This window comes from Talpa occidentalis, unplaced genomic scaffold (genome assembly GCF_014898055.3).
Source record: "Talpa occidentalis isolate TD23 unplaced genomic scaffold, MPIMG_talOcc4v2.1 talOcc4.10, whole genome shotgun sequence".
NCBI lineage: Eukaryota > Metazoa > Chordata > Mammalia > Eulipotyphla > Talpidae > Talpa > Talpa occidentalis.
This window is the reverse complement of record NW_023600993.1, coordinates 46,219,004-46,243,004: the sequence shown is the minus strand read 5'-3', so window position 1 is coordinate 46,243,004 and position 24,001 is coordinate 46,219,004. Positions and strand designations below refer to the sequence as shown.

Below are 24,001 nucleotides of genomic sequence, written 5' to 3'. Positions count from 1 at the left end.
CTGGAGATACCTTGAGTTGTCACAAGAGAGAGTGCGATCTAGTGGGTAGAGGCATCTAGTGAGTAGAGGTCAGGGATGCTGTTAAACATTCTCAACTACCCCACCCCACAACAAAGAATTATCTGACCCTAAATGTCAATGATGCCAAGGTTGGGAAGCCCTCTCGTAGCCCTGAAACACTAAGCTACCTTTTATTTTTCCAGTTTGTGTTGTGAAAACAAGATTATTGGGGGCGGGGGGTGGAGGGAAGCATCATATGGTATTTAAAATAGTGAATGTACTTTTTAAAATGCCCTTGTCCCTTTTTCACTCTACAACTCTCTCCTGGCGAGGGGAACATAGCCACTCCACTTCCTACTTTGGGTGAGTCCTGGGTTCAACTTTGTCAGATCTCTCCAATATTAGTAGCATTTTGATCTGCCTTCAAGTTTCCTTTTGTCAATGGAGAAGTTCTATTTCTATGCTACCCCAGCTGCAGGAACCACCTCCAGGAGCAAGCAGGTGGGCACTCTCATGCCAGGCTTGCTCCGCTGCTCCCCTTTTTGCTCTACCTCTTCTTTATAAGACTGAGGCTCTTCTCGGGGGGAAAACCCCAAATTCTACACACTGCAATGAAAAAAAAGGAAGGGGAACTTCTTCCATCATATAAACTATGAGGAATAGGCCTGACTTCAGCTATTCAGTCAATCTTCTCCCATTCAACCTGCACTCCCTTGTCAAGGGCCCCGGCTTAATAGCTGCCTGCTGCACTCTTCTCTGCCCTGAAATCCCAAACAGGACCAAGGAGCAAACAGGTTATGATTCCAAATTTGCCTTTGCTGGTTGTCTTCAGCATCAAAGTTGGGCACAACGCAACAGGCAGGAAGGGCATCAGAGGTCATGTGGGCTCAGCTGCCAGATCCTCAGGAAGGCAGAGTCTGCTCTGAGCTGGGGGGCAGAGGTGGTCTTTGGGCCTGGGGGGCAGAAGTACTCGCTATTAGGACCTTACAGCTTCAGTGAGACTAGGATTTGAATGTTGCCTGTGTGATATGGGTGACTCCCAACCTCTCTGAGCCTCAGATTCCTCTTTGAAAAAAAAAAAATTTGAACCCTCACTTTTGCTAACTGGTGTTGGCTGCAGAGGTAGGAGGGTGGGTGGACAGTGGTGGTGGCCATGGTAGTGGTGGTAGTGATGACATTAGTTATTACATAGGGACTATGGGATAGGGACTGTGTCTAGGACATCTTGTGCTTTGTGTAAGTTTGGATCTGTTCTCATTGCCTGATGCAGCCCCCCACAGAATGCTTTCCTTCTGTCTTCCCTGACTCTTATCTATAACACTCAGCACCATTGGATGTAGCATATTGTACCTATTTGTCTTCCTTCCCTTTATTGTCTTGCTTCCCTACTGGTCTGAAAGCTGTGTGAAGGCAGAGATGTACTTCTGGATTTGCTGCTTGTCACCCCAGCAGTTAGAGCACTACTAGAGCAGGTATTTGTCAATTACCTTGTAGGCATCCATGAAATATTTGTTGAATGAATGAGCCTCCATTTTCCAGATGAGAAAACCAAGGCTTAGCAAGTTTAAGAGATCTTCCCAGGATCCCATCTCTAATGGAAGACATCTGGAGTCTTTTTTTGTTTCCTAAAGAGTTATTTATTCATGCATACAAGAACCAGGGTACAGGCCAGATGTGCAGGAGGGTGAGAGGATTCACCAGAGACAGAGTGGGGAACAGAACAGGCAGACTGACTGAAATACACTGCTGAGGGGAGCAGCGGGCAAGACAGGAGAGGTCTGCTGCACCTTGTGGGCATCTTGCTAGCCAGCCAGGATTGAACCCGCACTGCAGAGGCTGTGGACAGCTTCACAGCGCTGTGCTCAACCGCCTGTGCCACCAGGGGAGGCCCGACATCCGTAGTCTTTAATCACTACAGAAAACTGCCTGAAGCACACTGTTTTGCCAATAGTGAGGGCCACAGGGGCTGAACTTGGGACTCATGCCTCACGTCAGCTGCAGAGGCAGCAGGTGCTTTATGTGGGTGTGGAGCTTCACTGTAGAGGTCTGGGGTGGAGATGGGGTGGTTGAGCTCTGAAACCACCCGCCCTGCTTCTCATGCTCCACAATTAACTCCAAATCTTTTCAGTTAAAAAAATAGCTCTGAATAAGTTAGCAATAAGATTTGGAGAGGAATTAATTTTCACACTGCTCTTCACAGTGTCTCAGAAATGATAGAATTTGTGCTTACTATCCTTGTCCCCAGCTCCATGTCAGCCCTGAGAAAGTAGCTTACTCCTAGTTCCCGGGGAAGGGGTGGTGGGTTCCCATCTTTTTCCATGTAATTTTTGTCTATTCTAATTACAGACAAAAATAGTGTTTTAGAAATTGTAAAACTACAGAAATATATAAGTTGAAATTGTCCTATGCTTTCCATTCCCAACCCCTAGATGGCTATTCCTTTGGTATTTGTCTCTGGGCTTCCAATGACAGATATGTAATTACAAACAAATGTCATCATAGCATTTCATAATTTGTTTTCCACTGAATATGCGTTCATCTCATCCTGTTGCTGCACATAGCTTGAACTCATCTGAAACTGTATGATGTTTCATTGCATGATTGGACCATCCTTCCTTTAACATATCCCTATAACTGCCCACTTACATTTTTTTTTATGTTTTCACTGTTACAGTTTGTGTTCCAGTAAACATATATTTACTTGTGTTTATGTGTTCAGGTTTTTCCATAGCATAAATTCCAAGAAGTGGGACTTCTGGATCAAGGAAATATATATATATATATAGAGAGAGCATATTTCTATAGCTACTACCAAATTGCCCTCCTATGTGTTGTATATATTGCACTTCCATCAAAATACTAGGGCCTCTAAGCAGGGTACTGTGTAGAAGCAAATCCTGCTTGAAGACGGAAGCTACACAGCATGCCCAGTATGGTTTCCCACCTGCTCTGATATTTTAGGGGGGTTAGCAATCCCAAGGCAGAGAACAGCTCTGCTGGCCCAAGAGTTGGAGCCAGATCAAGTAAAATCTCTCCCTCTCTACCAGTCTCCAGCATCCTGATGGGTTTCTCAGGTGACAGCCATCTGAACAGTTTCCAGGGGAGCTGGGTTGCCATCCACCGTTGGCTGGGTTGGCACAAAAACCTCACTTAGTGACAGGGGTCGGGGAATTAAGTCATCAGTCTTCACCAGCCAAGGTCTGGCAGGAAGGGTAACACAAATTGTTCTGGAAATGTTGCATGTGACAGCAGCCTGGGGCTTGGTGGGTCAGAATTCTCACACCTTGCTTGGCACTGGTGAAGCGGTTAAAGAATGGCAGCTTCTCACACTCCAAATCCCTAGGTTGCCAGAGAGCATGGGGAGCTGGTGTTCAGGCCCTGTTTATTCACACACATTACTTCAAAGCTCTGGGTGTTGATGGTTATCAAGATCAACTGAAGACTTAATGAAAAATGTAGATCCTCACGACCCTCTGACAAGTTCTGATGGTAGGTTTGGGACAGGATCTGGGAAACTGCATTGAAACAGCCTCTCAGGTGATTCTGACACAGGTGGTGCCAGGACCACACTCTATTTTAAAGTGAGCCTTATTAGGACTTTCTGGGGCAAAGGCAGGCCATCAGGTACCACGTGATCCACTTGAGACTTGGCAATAGGTTTGGAAGAGAATGGCTGCCTGATGGGGCAGGAGCCAGGGTGAGGCAAGAAAGTGCCTGGCATCCGTCCATCAATTCGAGATGCCCGACACTCAGTAATAAGATCATATTTCAACACAGCATTTTAAGAATCAAAATTCAGGCAAAAATCCATGATTAATAAAGACAGGATGAGTTTAACTGATTATTTTCATTTGCTTTAGGCTCCACTATTGCTGGGCATGGTGTTTTTGGAGTGACAGGGATAGAAATTATAAACAGATATGTCTGGATTTAACATGAATTAATATTGTTACACCAGTATTTCCCAAAATATGTCCTTTTCAGTCAGGACGGAACCAGGGAGGGAAGGGACTGTACTGTTAAAAGTATGGGAAAGAGTTTTTCTACATCTTCTGAGAATTCTTCTTCACTCAAGCCAGTTAAAGTTCCGAAAAGTCCTTCAGAAATTGCTAAATGTATTTCCCTACAGAATCCTTTGTCATCCAATCCAGAGAGGATACTTTCAAACAGCTTTCTTATCTCTCAGGTTGAATCCCTGCAGGGATGTCAAGGTAGGAAGAGAGAGAGATTTGAGGATCTTGTGGGACTGGAGACTTGGCCTCTCCCAGGGAAGTGGCTGCTGCTTCCATCTGTGCCGCAGGTGAGGTGCGCCAGGCTCAAGTTGCTTTCTAAAGCCAGGTGAAGGGCACAGGCTGGCTGAGACAGGAATCGGAGACTGAGAATAGGAAAGGAAGTTTCCATGGCAGGATCCAACCTCTTTATGTTCACTGAGAACTCATTCCTGACTGCTGGGTCTCTTGTCGGAAACTGCCAATAGGTTACTGGAAGCTTCACTTCTGTTGCTAAGAAGAGGGAAGAGGATAGACTGAAGTCATACTTTGCCTCTTTCTAAGGGTTCCCTGCCCCCTGTCAGAAGCCTGGGAGCATTCATTACTCAGAAAGATGCTCAGATAGAGACCCCTGCTTCGGCTCTATGATACACACCTTCCTGGCTGTCTTAGGAAAAACAAGTTTTCTTTCCCAGGTCATGAGGTAAAGGAAATCATCCCAGACCTTTACTGTTGTAAATGCGGGCTGTGCACAAAGCATCAACACCTCCTGCGTACTTGTTAGAAGTTCGGAGTCTCGAATTCATCCTCAGATACAGTGGGTCCTGATCTCCATTTTAAGAAGATCCCTGGTTAACTCACATGCCTGCTAAAATTTGGGAAAAAGCCCCTTTTGGAAATCTGGAAGCCCACACAATCCCTGCCTCCACCACTGACTCCCATCATCATCCACGACCTTGGGCAAGTTGCTCATCTTTCTGTTTTCACTTTCCCATCAACCAAATGCACATACCACTGCCTGCCTCTCCTGAATTGGGGATAACAATGAAGAGCATCATCAATGCAAATTAATATAAACATTGATGATTGCCTAACACCTTAGTTTTTTAGCTAAGAACTTCATGCTATAGCTTGAATTTGTAAGATGTTTTTTTTAAGACCCTGCAAATCATGTCTCTCCTTTGATATGTACATTCATATACTTTTGTCCATCTGCTGACTTTTTTCTGTCCTTTTGCATCTATTCATTAATTCATCCATGCTTCCATTTATTTATCTTTCCTTCCTACCATCTGCTCGTCCATTTAAAATCCTCTCCATCCACCTGCCCTTCGTCATATCCTTTCATCCATGCATCAGTCAGTCCAGTGATCGGCTCCATCATATAGGATTTCAAGGACTTTTATGGCAAGAATGACATTTTGTCAGTTCCCAGCTATGGCAAATGGCATCTTGAGACACAAGGATCCCAAGCTTAAAAGAGTACATTGTAAAGTGCCTCTTATATCCATAAACTACTTTCATGCAAATGTCTACACTCCCTTATCAAGCTGGCTGATGCTGGTGGGAAATGCATATGCCCAAAGGGGAAGAAAGGGCTGTGGACAGGCAGGCCTGATAAATTTGTAAATTTGTCCAGGGATAAGACCTCAGGTGGCCAAGATCCCTATGCATTCCAATTAAAAAATAAAGTGAGAAGGAAAAGAAAGATGGACATGTAACCCTTCAGGCAAAACAAAGCCTATTGTCTTTGATGCTAATTTGACCCACATTAGCCATAAAGTCTAGTGTAACAGACACACATGATGAGGGGATGAGTTACACATAGTCACCTTCTAAATTCTCATGAGTGCATTCTCGCCCCTCCTGGTGGTCATTTTTAATAAACCTTTTAGAGAGAGGCTACAGAAATGTTCGTAAGTCTAAGTTGCAGCTTAATGAATGCTTGCCCTTGTGGTACCACTTCCCAGGTCAAGCAAAAACTATGACCAACACCCCAGAAACTCCCTCACACCCCTTCCTATTCATTGCTCCTCCCTCCTGTTCAGAGCAGGTTTGTCCTGCCTTCTATCAGCCTCACTTCTTTTCTCATGTTTTTTACTGTTTATGTAAATGGAGTCAGACTACATGTGTTCTCTCTGTTTGGCATTTTCCACTTATTATAATATAACCTCCTTGATATTCAGCCACACTGTTATATGTAGCAGTGGTTCTTATTTATAAGTGGGAAACTATAGATGAAATGAGAAGGATTTTTTTTTTTTAAATCTCTGGTGCCGGTTCAAAGTAGGAACAATGTCATGGGTCTTTACTGCTCTCTGCCTCCTGTCCCTCGAATCTCTGCCTGGAGCCACTCCTGCCATACTTCTTCCACTTTTTAAGCACATCATAATAAGAGGCAGGAAGCAGAAGCATTCTGAAGTAGCTCCTATGAGACCTTAGGCAAATTATTCCAACTCTCTGTTGCACACTGAAAAAATTGCATAATGATACCTAAAATTCCATATATGATGACATTCATGCTTTAAAGGTGACAAGTCTGGGGTCAAGGCCAATGAGAGCATTCCACCTGATCGCACTACGCCAGCAATCTTCTAAGTACTCTGTGAGTACTAATGAGGTGGATTCTACAAATATTCCCGTTTTACAGATGAGAGCATCAAGTCACAGAAACAGTTCAGAGTCTTGCTTGAGGAGGCACAGCTAGGAAGCAGAGCTGGAAGGTGAACACCAAGGCCAATGCTCTCCATTTCCCTGAAATGCCTCTTAAATGCTTGATTAATCCTGCCTGCGAGCACAGGAAACATTCTGCACACCCAAGTGGCCTAGAAGAAACACCCTCTGGCTCCCTGTCATCTTCCTGGCCTGGTCCCTGCCACTCTCCTCCTTGCTCACTGGACTCCAGTCCCACCACCCTCTGTCACTTCTTAGAACATCTAGAACTTTCTTTGATACAAAGTGTTCTCGTTTCCACTACCTCTATACTATACCGCCCCAACCATGACTTGACTGGCTCCTTCATACCTTCAAAGTCTCATTGTAGGGCCTCCCCGGTGGCGCAGCGGTTGAGCGCTGGGTTGCGAAGCTGCCGGCGACCTCTGCAGCGCCGGTTCGATCCCCGGCTGCTCCCCGGCCACCGGAGGAGGGTCCCACATGGCGCGCAGACCTCTCCTGCCGCCCGCTGCTCCCCTCAGCAGTGTGCTTCGGTCCTTCTGCCTGCTCTGCTCCCTGCTCTAGCTCTGGTGAATTCTCTCAACCTCCCGCGCTTCTGACTGTACCCAGTGCATGTATAAACAAAACAAACAAACAAATAAATAAATAAAACATGCCTCTATTAAAAAAAAAAAAAAACATTTAAAAAAAAAAAAGTCTCATTGTAACCATCCCCCAGAGAATCTTCTGTGGACCCCCTTTCTATGTGGAGCCAGCCTTTTACTTTCTGCCCTAGCTTTGTGTTCTTCCTGCTTGCTAAATACTCTCCACTAGTGCATGGATAGCTGATTCAGTCATCTGCTTTCACTGCACCGTGTCATATCCTGGGGAGGGTCTTGTTCCCACTTGTGCTTGCAGTACCTGGTGATGGCAGGGCTTTTTCAAAAATCTTTTTTTTTTTTAAGATTTTATTTTATTTATTTATACAAGCACTGGGTACAGTCAGAAGCACAGGAGAGTGAGAGAATTCACCAGAGCCAGAGCGGGGAACAGAACAGGCAGACCGACGAAATACACTGCTGAGGGGAACAGCGGGCACAGCAGGAGAGGTCTGTTGTGCCATGTGGGACCCTCGCCGGTGGCCAGGGATCAAACTGGCGCTGCAGAGGCTGCCACAGCTTCGCAGCCCAGCGCTCAACCACTGCGCCACCGGAGGAGGCCCTCTTTAAAAATCTTGAAGAAACCACACAGGACTCTGGGTTCCTGGCTGCCACTTCCTACCACTTGAGAGTCATTTAGCTTCTGCCCCGTGTGTTGTCAAGTGTTCCCCAAGCAAATACTCCGGTGTGGTCTGCTTGTTGTCTTGGGCTGATAGTTGCTGGAAAGCAGCATGGGATCAGTGTCAGCCCTCAGCAAACTCAGGCAAACAGTCTTCAACTGCTTTGAATTTTTTGCGTATCCTTTCAGTCTGCCATAGGCCTTATGGGGGCACAGACACCCTCCCCCACAGAGCAAGTGGTAGTTAAAACTGACCCCACATGTTTCTAAAAATACTGGCTTCTCCCTTCACTACCTCTTACATATCTTCATTATTGGGGTAACTTTACAGGAGGTCAATGAGCAAGTCAGTGGGGAGAAGCTGAGAGAGAGACCTCCAGTCCATACCCCAGTTTTGACCCTGACCAGGCTAGACTTTGTAACTGTACTGGGTCTGTAGGAAAAGTGATTGTAGGACTATGGTAACTCTTCACTTTCCAGCCATGCCAGTTCTAAAGCAAGTCCCTAGATAGAATACTTCTGAAAGACAAAGCCTCTTTTGTTGGGAAACAGAATCTGCCATGGTCTTCTTCAGAACGAGCTTCTGTAAAGAGCCCTTTCTTTCAGTTTGGGCCAGTCTCACAGAAGGGGCAGGAATGGAGAAAGGACACTTTCTTGGTGGGGAGGGGGTGTGAAGCTTGTGATCTGGTACAAAGTCAGGGTGCGCACCCTCCCCGCCCCCACCCCCCACACTGGCCTGGGCCTCCCCTCCCCGGCAGCGACTGACTGAAGGAAATCTATGTGCCTGCCAGCACTGTTTCTAGGAGCACAAGAGCCGGCGGCAGATGCACAGCTGCAGACACTCGCGGCCTGGTTCTCTCTTGCACCCACTAGCAGGCTGGTGACCAGATCAAAGAAAAAAGGAGGCAGCAGGGCTGGAGATTTGTCTTCTAGTGGACATGGGAAACCACACAGTGAAGACCTTAGTCACGAGGATTTCTTGAAACCCACTCAGGGACCGACAACCTATCAAGAATCAGTTTTCTGAGAGGAGTTTAGAGAAACTATAACTTTGCAGCCCCCTGATTTGGGAGACACACTACACCCAACCTCGTGGAACACATCGATCCTTCCCTAGAAAGACCATCATGTAGTCTGCTGGTCAGGCTTATGTTTGTGGTGTGGAATGGGGCAGCTTTGCCCACTGCTGCTCCTGGGGGGCCAGGAGCAGTTTGCCTTGGCCTCCATGGGCAGCTGTTTCAGGACTGGACCTGTGCCAGCAGTGGTTCTCAATCAGGGTGATTTTTGTCCCCCATAAGATGCTTGGTAATATCTGGAGATATTTTGAGTTGTCACAACTGAAGGGAGGTGCTACTGGCATCTAGTGGGTGAAGGGCAGGGATGCTGCTGAACAGCCTGAATTACACAGGAAAACCCACGCCAAAAGAGCTCTCTTGCCCAAGGTGCCAGCAGTGCAAGGATGAGAAACCCAGAACTAGTATCTGAGGGGATGTCGTCTCCTGGCATAGAAGCACCTTTGGTTGCAAAAAATAACTGTCCTTGAAACTCAGTCACCTGGCACAGAGTTCCCACAGCCCTCAGGGCGCAGACTCACCGGGACCCTTGTGCAGGTGTAAATTCAGATTCTTAAGTCTGGCAAGGAAGCCTTTGCTGCAGGCCAACTAGCAGAGAGCTTGAGTGTGTTCTCAGCCTCCCTTAGTCTTCTCCCCATCTGCCTGACTTTCCATCCCCATCCCCGGCCTCCCCTTTCACACTCTATCTGAACCATGCCCTGTCACCAAGGCACACATGATAGCGGTTACATGTCACTGCCCAGATGACGCTTCTCTCCAGCTGTGGCCAATTTGAAGTTCAGGGTGTTAATGAAATGAATTGACTTGGTTGGAAAAACAATCCCAAGGGACATGATCAAACTACCCACAGACACTTAAATAAATGTGTACCTCATTTTTTGCCTGGTCTGAGTCCTGCAGACTGTGTAGAGCCCATGACCTTGGGGTGCTCAGACTTGATACAAGTTCACAGACAGCACAATCACTTTCTAAGCCAGAGGTTGGCAGGCACTTTCTAGAAAGGGTCAGTAGTAAACATTTTAAGCTTTGTAGGTCCGTCTCTGTCACAGCTGCTCAAGTCTGCCATTTTAGTGAAAGAAGCAAGCAGCCTTAGACCATAGACAAATGAATGTGTGCAGTTGTGTGGCTATAAAACTTTTATTTACAAAAACATGAGCTGGGTTTGGCCCATGGGCTGAAGGTTGCAAAACCGTCTTCTAAACAATTCCTATTTCCTCATGTCTTTGCTTTAGGGAAAAAAAAATCACGTAGGGAAAATCTTACTGAAAGGAGTTAAATGATCCTATGGGTTGTAAATGTCTGACTGGCAAAGGTGAGTAGCTATTTCTTGTACTGCACAGAAATGTGAAATATTTCGTGAATGTGCCTTTCAAGTTGGCAGAAACACAACTCTGTCCTCCTATGCCGTTTTATTTTGGTGAAATGGGACTAGAAAGGGCAATAAATAACAGACAGCTGTCCCCAAAGGGCTGCCATTTAAGTCTGATTTTGTTCTCTTGGGACTTGAGCTCAGACCTTCTAGTCTTAGAGTGAATTGAAGCAGGGGCCAGGGGAGACAAAACAAGATTGCCTTGCTCATCGGCCAGACGCAGAGCATACTTTGAAGCACTGATTTTTTTTTTCACTGTCACTGGCCCCGCGAGGGGACATTGCTTGGGCAGATGTGCTGGTGTCACTTAAAGCATCTGGCTGCACCTACATGTGAACAGTTTAACCACAGAGAACCATAAGCCACATTCCACACTGGCCTCTCCTTGTTGGGGTGAGAACTGCAGGTCCCCAGGGAAGCCTACACCCCCGGGGTTTATGGACATCCACGTAGCTCCTGGCCGTGCTATTCTGGGATAATAAACCAAAACCTTGAATTCCACAGCTGCCATCTGGGACCTCTCAAAGCCTGCATTACTGGAAGAGGAAAAACCTCTCTCCTCCTATTAATAAGACCAAGTCCCACTTGAGAGGAAAATGTCCCGGCCTCTGTGTCTTTGCTCCCAAGTGGAATCTTCTCCCCAGTTCTCCAGAATATGTTGGGACTGGTTGAAAGGTGGGGTCAGATTATGACTTCAGCCTGAGCTATCTGGAGAATTTAGTTTGCAGTCTCTGTCTGCCGCATATATCCTCACAACACACAATATGGCTCAGGCAGCAAGAAAAGAAAACTTCATTTATTGCAGGAGAGCAGAGAGGCATTTTGGAGTCCCCTTTCATTGGACTATACATTAATTTGCAATATTTGACGCTGAGGCTTATGCTGCACAGACAAGTGGAATGCAGTTGAATTTCATCAACATAGAGACGTGATCCCAGCTACAGTTTGGAGGCACAAATTATGTATACAGTGGCTTATCAGGGAATGACCCCATGTGTCCAGTCCAGTGGACCGAGTTTCTTGGATTCATTCAGTCATATAATCATGCAGCCAACAAGTATTTGTTTGTCTTTGCAGTTACCTGGGTATAAAATTCCTGGGGCATGCTTGCTTTCTTCGGGGACTTGTAGACCTTCTTCCTGGCTCCCAGCATATTGAATGTCATCTGTTATAGCAGGAGTTAGGAAACAGACTCAGGTCCTACCTTCTTGGAGCTAATAGACTAGCCAATGAGATCGAGAGGAAATTGGTACTGAAATGCTGTTATTATACCCTTTTGGGAGGTGTGTCTCAAGAGGTTCAAAAATTGCCCAAGTCACCTGACAAAAGGGTCTCCTAGTTAGAAGGGGAGAGAGGGTTTCTCAAGTTGAGGTGAAAGCTGTGATGATACAGTTCCCACTTGGGGACATGGAAGCTACTAATTTAAACAGAGACTCTACAGCTGTGAATAATAAGGCAAAAAATATTTTTGCAGATCGAGGAGCTAATTATAAACCACACGTTCTTCAGCTTTAAAATTGGAGAAACCCCAGATGGTGGGCAGTATCATGAACCATCAGAGAGACGGATAGATGTAACTGTGGTATTTTTGTCCCCCATGGTTGGCATCTCACCCATCTGAATTACGGTTGGTGGCTCTTCAAGCCCGGCTTGTTCCACGTCAGAGGACAGCCTCTGTTTTCTAACTCTGGGCAGCGTAAGGATCCATTTACCTTAATTCCAAAATAGGAAGTTCTAGTTCTGGAAGACTGCAGCAAATGAGGCAAAGCTCCCTGCCCCCACAGGACGTCCACTAAACTGCACACTTAACATGAACTTAACAAAAAATTTAGGATGGGTACCTTAAAAGTCAAGAGTACAGAGTGACTGGTGGGCAGGGAGACAACTTCACTACCTTAGAAAGAGCAATCAGGGCAGGCGCCATGGAAGAGGTGTCATTTGCACATGGGCCTCAATGATCAGAAGTCAGCTCTGCAGAGGGGAGCTTTACAAAGGGGATTTGTGATGTATTAAGTGAGTACAAAGATGTAAACATGGCTTACATTTCGGAGCATTTAGTTGTGATCTAAGAGACTGGAGGGGCTTGAGATCTGCATAAGGACTCTGGATTTTGCCAATAATGAAATTAATCACAGAGCTACCTTGTTGAAAGGCAAGTGTACAATTATTGCTCATAGTTGGGCAACATTGTCCATTCCCTTCCTGTCATGTGGACAAGAAGACCCTGGAGAAAAATCTGACTAAAAAATTAAGAAGAGAGACATTTCTCCTCTCTGGAGTAAACAGGTAACATGTTCAGTCCCACCTACATATTTCCCTAGGGGAATAGCATACATTTAGGCACAACTGATGGTAAACTCTGGACTTGAACATTTGGGCCCTCCTGCCAGGATACTTGTCTTTTTTTTTTTTTTTTTTTTGGGGGATTGGGGGCAGGGGGGGTTAGGGGGGGTGGAGAGGGGCTTGACTGAGGGGGTGACCAGATTCCCCAGGATGCAGGAGAACACTAGGCAAAGGCAAGCTCCAGTCACAGCAGAATTGAGGCTGCCCTTCTAAACGTTTACCTCCTTGTTGAAAGGCGAAACAGTTCACATGCAGCACCTTCTAATCAGTGCTTGATTTGGGGGCTTATTAAAGACAGGCCCAGATTACTAGATTACTAGTTCTGACCCTAATTCCATTTGAGGGCCTCAATAGAAAGCCTGGCAAAGATCATTGCACCCACCTATGTAGCTTTTGTTTCTACATGTGATTTTTCAGGAATTTTTTCCCCTTCCTTCCTAGAGTTCATGTGCTCAGGCTGCTCATTCATCATCTTAGGGTGCTTTCCTCCCATCTCCACCTTCAGATCAGGGAGGCTCTGGAAGTGATTAGGCTGCTGTAAATCAGCTTTTATGAGGTGTACATCATAGATAAGCAGCAAGGAAAATAGGAGTTGGAGGATTCAGTGCCCCTGGCCTTGACAGTTATCCAAGTAACCAATTTTTTCTTTTTAAATGACTGAAAAGTATGTTTGTCAGAATAGTTTCTTCATGGGCATGCCCAGTGTTTAAACTTGACTCTAACGAGAACATTGTCTTATTTTTACACCATTTTATGGAGGTATAATTTATATAAGGTAAAGCAAACAGATGCTAAAAGCACACCTCAAAAACCTTTTACATATGTATATCCTGTTAAATGATCACTAAGGTTTTCTCTCCGGTGGTACCTTAGGACATTGCCAGCACCCCGGAAGCTTCCTTTATATGCTCCACCCACTACCCTGAACTCTTTTAACATAAACCATAAACAGGCTTAGGTGCTCTTGAACATCATGTAAATGGAATCACATAGCACATACTCTTGTGTCTCAGTATTTTCTATGAGAGTCATCCTCCTTATTGGATGTAGCTATTCTCATTGTTGTGTGGCATTCAGCTGTGTGGTGGCATCTCAACTGTGGCATCGTTGATGTCCTGGGCTGGGTGATTTTTGTTGTGAGGGCTGCCCTGTGCATTGTACCATGTTTAGTAATATCGCTCTGGCTTCTCCCCAACTAGTTGCCAATAGCATTCCCCATCCCCAATAATTTCCCCTGGAATCGAACACCTTTACATCACATAAATATACTAAGATTTTTGGGAAACTTTTTTGGTTTTGTTTTTTAATATTTATGTTTGTATAGAAGAACTGGGGTGTAGGCCAGAGGTGTGGGGGGGGAGGGGGTGAGAGGATTCACCAGAGACAGAGTGGGGAGCAGAACAGGTAGATCTACTGAGAAACACTGCTGAGGAGAGCAGCGGGCAAGACAGGACAGTCTGCTGCACCATGTGGGTAGCTCCCTGGCCAGGAATCAATCAAGCTCAGGCCATTGTGGTGGCAGTGCTGAGACTTAACCCCTAGGCCACCAGGGCAACCCTTGAGAAACTTTTTTGAAATAATTTCAAACATTTTGAAAGGTTGTAAAAATGGAACAATTTGTACCTTTTGTTAGCATTTCATCCTATTTGCTTTGTCATTCACATTCTTGCTCATACACACACTCGCACACATAATTTATTTCTGAATATTTTGGGAGCAAATTGCATCTACCTCGGCCATTTACCACCATCCGCATGTGTATTTCCCAGAAATAAGGATCTTCTCAAACAATATCATAATTACCCATTAACCATGGTAAATTTAGCATAATACATTTATCTATTTATTCCCTGTGTTTCAATTTCTGTCAGTTAACCAAATTGACAGAATTTGCTTCCCCTACAGAGCAGGTTCCTGTCCAGGATAAGATATTGTATATTTAATCTGGTTTCTTCATGTCCATCTAGAACATTAAGTCTTTGTCATTAATGATGCAGGAATTTTTGGTTTTGTTTTCTTTTTTTTTTTTAAGAATTACAAGTTTGTTATTGTTTTGTTTTCCCACTGTTGAATTAACATTGCCAGAAATTTATTAAAAAAAAAAAAAAGAATACAGGAAATACAGGAAACTTTTCTTGCTAGAACATTCCTCATTTGGGAGCTTTCTAATCTTCCCTACTGAACACATTCAGGACACACACTCTTGACTGGAAGACTGTATAGGGCATCACATCTGGAGGCAGGTGATGTCTGGGTGCACCTCATTGGTGATGTGACGTTTGCGACTCTTTTTGAAGTGTTGTCTGGTGTCTGCACAGTACAGTCACTAAATTTCCCTTTATAATTAATAAGCAGTATGTGGAAAGATACTTAATACCAGACAAATTCCTGCTTTCCCATCAAATTATACTCCCTCTCCCTGCCACCCCAGTTGAGCATTCTTTGACCCTTGCACAAATCATTCTTTACTTACAGAGGTTACAAAGGACTGATCTTACTCAATGTAAGGCTGCGACATCTGTGACCCCACTGGCTGCCAGAGTTGATTTGGCTGATCAGGCTGGTTAGGCATATGTCTCCCTCTGGCCTCACCACTCTGTGTTCCTACCCCCAGAAGCTGTGGGCTTGGTCAAAGAGGACAGCCTTGCCCAAATACAGACTGACAGTCCTTCAGTCGACTGTACACCATTAGCTATGCCCCGCTACTAGAGCCTCCAAACAAGCTCTCAGTGTCCACAAAATGCTGATCTTCCAAATCCAGAATTCCTTCCGTGTGCACTCATTCTGTTCAGCATTCTGCCATATAGAAGAGCCCACTCTTTCCCCACATTTATTTATTGATTGTATCTGTTACTAGTATGGAACTCACGGATTCCTTCCCCTCCCCCCCCAGTGCTTTCTAAATCATTACTCTTCTAAATATTTTAATATCAAATTGCTCAGATTTAATTCATGGGAGCTCCTTCAAGGTATTCTTATACACCCTCATCTTTTTTCTGTTTTAACACTTCTTTTTTTTGGCATAACAAAATGTTCCATCATCAGTTTTCCCTTTTCCTTCTGGAATCCCTCCAAAAGGGTCATTTCTGCAGAGTCTTAGTTCCCTTTTACGAGGAATGGTAGAAAACGCTATGGTAGAAAATGCCATGACTTACTGATCCTTTTTTTTAAAAAAAAAAAAAAAAGAATGTTCCTCTGAATAACTGTCTTCATGTTGGGACCTATAAACTGACTTTCATTAGGTATATAACCACGCAAGGCAATGGGAAGGAACAGAATCTCTACTCTGGTCATATACCCAACAAAAATGAGTATCTAAGGCCACAAAAAAATGGACACAAATATTCAAATGGCTTTGTTCATTAATCATATTTGCATATTTAGCTTTAGTAGATACTGCTTAGTAGTTGTCCAAAGTGTTTCTAACATTAGTTTTGTCGGGGAAGCGGAGGTTATTGGTTCTAATGGTGAGGAAGAATTTCCTTGAAGGATGGTGCATTACAAAGGAATCCAAAGATAGCTTGTGTGAGATCAAAAATGGCAAAATTCCTGATCTTTTCAGTGTATAATAAGTGGAAAGTACTAGTGTTTTTCACCTGGGCCATTCTTATGAATCATTTTAGAAGGTGCTGCTTTATGGTGGATAGAATGGAAGTTGCTAAAAGTCAAGAGTCTCTCACTATCTTCAAAATGACTTTCATCTCAATGACAACAGGAGCTGATTTGGCAGCTCTTAGGAAACGCAGATCCATTGTTAGAGATACTCACTATTAGAGAGCGGTAGGGTCACTGCTTTGTTTTTAAAAGTATCTGCAGGGGAAAGAGAAATGTCCCCAGAGTCCCACTTAGAACCCTGGAGTACCCATTTACTAATCAGCCTGAGAGAGTTAATTTCCCTTTATCTGTACCCAAGGAGTCAACTTAGTGTTCAAGACTTTGAAGAGATAGGGGCCTTGGGGCAGCATTCAAGCAGGAATGTGCTAGAGATGAAAGGGGAATGTACTAGAGGCTAAAGGTCCGGTAGCGTGGCACCAGATTCTAGGCTCAGAGTTTCCAGCAGCTGCTTGGGACAGGCCCAGTTTGTATTGCTTAAAGTTTCCTCATCCAAAACATCTGCCCTGCGTTGCTTCCAGTACACTATTAGAATCAAAAAGATAATAGAGCACTTTGTAAAGTGAAATTCTAAACAGGAAATACCATGTATAAGATTCACAGTGGGCGCTCAGCAGCTTTGATGGGACCTTGGAAGAATGAATAACTAGTAAGGTACCCTCTGTGGGTGGACACTGCAGAGGGAAAGCCCTCCCTCACACTATCTGAATGAACCCTTGCTCAGTGTGCAGCTGCGTAACCGTTCGCAGCAATCCTGTGGAGGTGGTGGTTGGGAGGCCCAACAGTTGTTATAGGGCAGCCCCTATATTGAACGGGTTGTCTGGCTGTGGGTCCTCACCCGCGCGCTTACAAGGGACTTATTAATACTCCACCACAGGCACACACAAAAGGTTAATAAAAGGTTTATTTACAAGGGAAAAGGAAATAAGGAAAATGTACAACTCAGGGAGAAAATAGGGAAATAAAGTCTTTAATGCGTCCTACCCGATCCGACGACCTGGAAACCCAAAAAGCACTCTCCGAGCTGGCCAGACGCTGCGAGCTAGCGGAGAGTCAAAATGGGGGACCCCTCCAAAGCCCACGTGTCTGGCTTTATACCAACTTAGCTGCTTAACCCACCCTCAGGTCCCAGCCACCTTCCCTTTGGTGGTAATGGGATTTGGAGTTCCCAGTGTCTCTGGCTTTGGCCTGGGGTGAGGGTGGAGTCCACAAAGCCTGTATGGAATTAGCTTTAGGACATCCTTTTCCCCCTAACACAGTGACGATGACTCCCCATTTCTGCACATTTGTATTCACATCCATGCCCCTCTCCTGTCTGTCCCTCAGGTCTCTCCGCGGAGGGTGGCGCCAAGCGCCAGGAGCACCTGTCGCGGTTTTCCATGCCTGACCTCAGCAAAGACTCCGGAATGAACGTCTCCGAGAAGTTGAGCAACATGGGCACGCTTAACTCGTCCATGCAATTCCGCAGCGCAGAGTCAGTCCGCAGCCTGCTCTCGGCCCAGCAGTACCAGGAGATGGAAGGAAACCTCCATCAGCTCGGCAACCCCATTGGGTACAGAGACCTGCAGTCCCACGGGAGGATGCATCAGAGCTTTGATTTTGATGGGGGCATGGCAGGCAGCAAGCTGCCAGGGCAGGAGGGCGTGAGGATCCAGCCCATGAGCGAGCGCACTCGCCGGAGAACTACTTCCCGCGATGACAACCGCCGCTTCCGACCTCACCGGTCCCGGCGTTCCCGACGCTCTCGCTCGGACAACGCCCTCCACCTGGCCAGCGAACGCGAGGCCATCTCGCGGTTAAAAGAAAGGCCCCCGCTAAGAGCCAGGGAGGACTATGACCAGTTCATGCGCCAGCGGAGCTTCCAGGAGAGCCTGGGTCAGGGGTCCCGGAGGGACCTGTATGGCCAGTGCCCAAGGACTGTGTCGGATCTGGCTTTGCAGAACGCCTTCGGGGAGCGGTGGGGACCGTACTTCGCCGAATACGATTGGTGCTCCACCTGCTCCTCCTCTTCAGAGTCTGACAACGAGGGCTATTTCCTAGGAGAACCGATCCCCCAGCCAGCCCGCCTGCGATACGTGACGAGTGATGAGCTCCTGCACAAATACAGCTCCTACGGCCTCCCCAAGTCTTCCACGCTAGGTGGCAGGGGACAGTTGCACAGCAGGAAAAGACAGAAGAGCAAAAACTGTATCATTTCTTAATCTGAGTGGAGGTCAGGGAATGGGGGCAGATGGGAGCTAAGAATGTAAATTCAGAAACTTGCACTGTTTTCCATGTTAAAGCGCTTTTGGGTGTGGTTACAGGGGAGAAAAGGGAAATGCTCTCTCGTGGATGGCGGCAAGGTCACAGATTGACTCGTAGGTAGTCACAGTTCTTGGCATGTCGATTATTATTTGCACATTTCACTTTGGAAATGCTATAGACTCTATGAGGCCAGGTCACCTCCTTCCCCCTCTGTGTTGTTGCCACTCGCAAGATGGCCAATTGTTTCTTGCTCGCTTCTATCCTCTCTGGTTCTCTTACTTTTAGGACTCTTTTTCCAGTAAGTAATTTCTTTATTAGCCAGGACCCCAGACTAAGTTATTTACATGTCCACTGTAAATGCAATGTAAATGAGAGTTCTGATAAAATATTTTTGTATTTTGTAATATCAAAGGGATTTCTATATGGTAGGACTCAGTGGAGACTTGCATGCTTATCCAGCATTGTCTTTCAGTAGTATTCCGAGGTGGTCCAGGACCACCTTTTTTCCCCCTTTTTTCTATACAAATTTGTTACATGTCAGTGAGACTTTTTTCAAAGAAGCTTATTCAATTTGGCGTTTTGTGGCTAGACAAAAAAAAGAACTCTAAAACCCGAAGCATCTTATGCTCCATTCCACCTCAAGGAGCCATCCCTAAGTCTGCCCCCACCCTCAGTAGAATTTATTCTCTACAAAGTGATAGTAATATTTTTTAAAAATTGCAAACGTAACTCTTGCCAATTAGAGAAACCAACCAGTGTCAGTAGAGTTCCGTGAGCAATGCTCTCCCTGCGGGGGGCATTGAAGTTGCTTACTATTATTGATCTATCCCTTGGGGAAATAAAAGTGACTGTGAGTGGTGCCGTTGTGTGATGTCAGCATGACGTTGTTTTGAGTGTAGCATTATTTTCTGGTGCTCATGTTTCCTGGATTGTATTATCTGCTTTCCTTTACCAAGGCAGACATACTGCTGCCTTACAGCCTGACAACCGGTTGTCCTCAGTGCAAATGAACTGAAACATTCGGAATTTAGGGACAGGAAGGTTCTGAGGGACTCTGGAGTGCCCGTGTGTTCTAGTTGGAATGTCATGCGTGGAAAAGGAACAAGGTAATTGGAAAACAGAAGGCTGGTCAAGGGTAGAAGCTGAAGGGGAATATGAAGGAAGAGCAAGGTAAAGAAGAACTTTCTGGAAGTGAAGTAGAGGCAAGCTGACTACCAAGTTGAATAGCCCCCAGTGTTTGTAGAAAGAATCCAGCTTAACACACTCCATGACCAGAGTATCTGGGTGACAGGTAAGTTGAGCTGCTCAGGAAATTTCAGTGTTAATGGGCTTTGAAAAGCAAATTGTGTGAAAGGGGGAGTCCCATTTTGAACTTTGGGAATTGTTGATCAGCTAGAAGATGGTCTCCAAAGTGAGTTTGCTTAAAGAAGACATTTAACGGTTGTGTTGTTTATAGTAAAATAAAACTTCCTACCTTGCTTCAGTTAACAATGAAGCGCTTGCTTTTTCTTCCATTCTCTTCCTCCCCTTGATAGATTGTGGCCATTGAAATAATCCATCTGAGGACCCACCTTTAGTGAGATGTACTGTCGCTGTGTACATGGTGTATTCAGTGACCATCTGCCATGGTGAGGTGAGCGTGGTCTCTTTTTCAGTATAGTAGTTAATCTTTTCTAGTGTTTTTTTATGGCGAGAATGTGAAAAGTGGCTTTTCAGACACCATTTCAATTGGGTCTGGGGAAAGGAAGGCTGTAAAGGACATGGAAATGGCACTGCATTCAGGATGTATTAAAATAATTTGCTTTTCAGGTATTAATATGACATTTGTCATTGTCACTGATTTTTTAAAAAAGCAATGCAAATGTTGGTTGTGGCTGTTTTCCGCATGCTATCTTCATATCTAAATGCTTCATTAATTATCCAAGCCTCCGGAGAATTAACTCTATTATGTTTGTATAGTAAGTTTGTAAACTGCTTGGCAAACTGATTAAGAAATAATGTGCAACACCATGCTACTAAAGTGGCAGGTTTCTGGTAGAACTATGGCGAGTCCAATTTGGAGTTTTAAGTTCCTTGATTGAGAATAAAAAGGCATTTTGGAAAAAGAAAAGAGAAAAAAGTAGATCACTCAGCTTAGCAAACAGCTGAAAATAATGTCTGTCCTCTGTGGCCCAGAATCCAGTGAAAGAAATTCTCCTCGTAAGTGTTGCTTTCCAACTCTGTCCTTTTCAAAGTACCTCTTACATTTCCCCTATGAGGCTTTAACCACCATCAACACAAAGAAGAAGGTGGCCTAGAAACTGACATATAACCAGTGCCCACAGGGATCTGGAGAAAAGCACAATTTCAGTACCTGCCCAGAGAGAATCTGGCAGCTGAACTGGTTAGAGTTTGAGCTAACAATGAGCTAATAATGAGATACAAGCCTCAGGGTCAAATTGGCTACAAGCAAGATCGCCTCCAACTATTGCACCACTGCAGATTTCTTCTCCCCATCACACCCCACTTGCAGCCAGGCAATGGTGAAGACAGTGAGCTAAATCCTTACACTGATGGGGGAGCCTGTCGTTGTGAGTGGCCGAGGGAGAGCAGGATGCCATTGTGCTGGGAGATCGGTTAGGGATCATCTACACAGAGCATCCCAGAATCCCTACCCAACAAGTCAGTGTGTTCTTTCCTGAGGCGAGTACTTAGGAACCTTACCTGATTCCTCCATAGTAAACATCAGCAATTCTTGGTCAAGTTTTGCCTGTGAGTAGGGCCTGTGCTGTCCTCTTCTTAGATGATCATTTCATCCTCAATGGACTCTACTCCAGAAAAGTCATTTTTCCCAGTTTCCTCTCTTTTCTACTGCCATTTTTTCCTACCTTTCCTCAAATTGATCATCTTGTCTTTTGGTAAAAATCACAACTCTGGAGTTCAGTTAATTTCCTATTGCTCCTCCATTTTATGGCCAAAGCACTGGCTCCTTCCCAAGAAGTAGAAGTCACAGACAGCTCCTGAATGGCTCTGCCAATACACACCACTCCTGGTACTGTGGACAGCGTGGCATTCCAGTACCCTTCCTCTGCCCTGAGGTTCTGGGCTCTCTACCAAGTGCGAAGGTGAATGAAGCGAGGGAAATCGTAACCTTGATTCCCAGTTTTGCACATGTTTGAGAAGAGAGACTTCCTAGTGTTGATTGCTTGACACCTTCTTTCCACGTTCACCTTTTATTTGCTTTTCCACCCTGAAGCAGTCCAGTGAATAAGCAATGTATTTTAATAGGGGACCTGGAGGCAGCTCTTTCGTGTCCCCTTTTTCCATTCTGTAGGATGCTCCTGCACGACAAGGTTTGATTTCCTCTTCAGCTGCTTTCTGTTTCTTGGGTACCACTCACCTTTGTTGAGTTCAGGTGGGGCCAGTGATAGCATCCCTGAAACCTGGGCAAACAGAACCCAGCGTGTCACTGTATACTTCCCCAGAAAGCGTGACACAGCCTCAGAGATCTCTGTGACCCTCTCACCAGCTAACACCCATCGATCAGAACTGATCCTATTTGTATAATAACAAATCTTATTTGCAAGCTGATTCTTTTTTGTCTTTCTATCCTGGGTTCTTTTGCCATGGGCCAAAAACATCCATTGAGGATGCATCATTCAAAAATTAATTGTGAGACTCCAATCCCTGTGTCCCCAGACTGTGAATGCCAAAGATGGCTGACTTCTTTAGCCTAAACAAAGACCATTCTCCTTTTCTACGCTTGCGTTCCTTGCCAATTATTATAGGCTGCCTCCTGTTCATCCTCTGCAGAGGTCAGATAAGATTCCATCTTGTTCTTCATCTAATTCTATCTTCTAACAAGAAATAACACAGATATTTAAATTCTAAGGAGAAGTGCTCTTTGTGAATTTCTGTCTAACAGAAACCAGATGCTGATGCACAAAGAGAATCAATCTATGACAAAGGAAAGCAGAAGATGGAACCAGTTATCTGAATAGTTCATGCCAGAAGAGTTGCTGTTAGCAACTGTTTAGCAACCTCGCTTTGGAAATGGGTTGCTGAAGGTAGCATTCCAGGTGCAGGACTCTGCCGAGCCACCACCAGGGGTGAAGGCAGTTTCAGATTGCCCCCTTTTGAGGTACATTTAAGCCCAAAGGAGTGAAAATGGAGAGAGCTTTGCTTGCCTGCAGTAGCCGGTCCCTCTGGGGCCTCCACCGACACCAGGAACTGTTTGTATGACCGTTTGGAGGCAGTCATCAAGGTTAGGATCAGGGAAGAATTGGATTCTTTTTCCATTTTCTCATAATAGTAACCTAGTCAACGCAGGACACCCATAAAACATGACTCACCGTTGGGAGCGATTCTATTTTATAAGCTTACTTCCTGTTGCAAAACTTGCTTTCCCCAAGAGTTCTTAAAAGGAGGGGGAAAGTCATATAGTGTGAGGAAAGCATTTCTGTGATTTAGATACAATAAATCTGTAGGACAGAAAAAAATACTGTCTCATTCTACCCTGGGAGTTTTCTGAGACATTCCTTCACTGCACTGGGCATTTAGCCATTGAGGTTCAATAGGTTGCTAACCAAGCTTTTCCAAATTTTTCAGAGAGAATTACTCACCAGTCAGTTCTCTCCTGAAACTCACCTAGCTGATTTCTTTATTTTTCCATAAAGCATTTTGATTCTACCATGGACCCACACTTAACATTCTAAACTCTACACGTCTCCTCCATTTTTCTTAGCAAATTCAGACTTGGCAGTTTTCCCTCTCTTACACACATCCTTTCCTGTATGGGATTGGTCTGCCCATCTCCCGTTTTAATTCCAAGTACTATGGAAACAAAAGAAGGACCCGTGATGGTGAGGCAGGCCAGGGTCTGCGCTGGATGGCGAGTGGTCAGCTATTTGTCAAGGTCTGCAACAGACCTTTGGTGTGGGCTCTGCCAGAGACTGTTGTGAACACTTTGCTTGAGATCTGTGCCCTGTAAAATGGATATGATGTTTTACTGATGTCTGTAATACATTTGTAAACTTCCAATAAAATTTGAATAAAAGAAAAATTGCCATCCGTCTCAGTCTGCCTTCGCTTTCCCTATCTTTGGAGTGATCTTTGCCTTTGGGCGTCTCAAGGAAGAAGAGAGAGGCTGCCTGTGGCAGGGGATGAGATTTACTATGAAAGAAGAAGCTGATTGTTTCAGTGAAGGTTTCTCAACCTTGGCGTTATCGATGTCTTGGACCCTTTCCATTCTTGGGGCAGACAACAATCCTGTGCATTGTGGGATGTTCAGTCACATCGTTGGCCTCTATCCACAGGATACCTGTAGCACCTTTCCTGAATTGTGACATAGTAGGATGGCTACTATAAAGAAGACAGAAAATAACAAGTGTGGGCAAGGCTATGGAGAAATTGGAATCCTTGTGCGTTGTTGGGGATGTGAAATGGTGCAGCCTCTGGAAAAT

General features: G+C 45.1%; 1 protein-coding gene across 4 annotated transcripts in view; it reads left to right on the top strand.

Annotated features, from left to right (window-relative positions):
- The window catches only part of PRICKLE2 (prickle planar cell polarity protein 2), a 336,923-nt gene extending 316,875 nt beyond the window's left edge, over positions 1-20,048 (top strand). For all 4 annotated transcript variants that reach the window (XM_054695294.1, XM_054695297.1, XM_054695295.1 and 1 more), the window contains one exon: positions 17,643-20,048. In XM_054695294.1, the coding sequence (XP_054551269.1) occupies positions 17,643-18,517 (875 nt within the window). In that variant the 3' untranslated portion in view covers positions 18,518-20,048. The remainder of the gene's footprint in view (positions 1-17,642) is intronic.
- Positions 20,049-24,001: the final 3,953 nt, after the last annotated feature.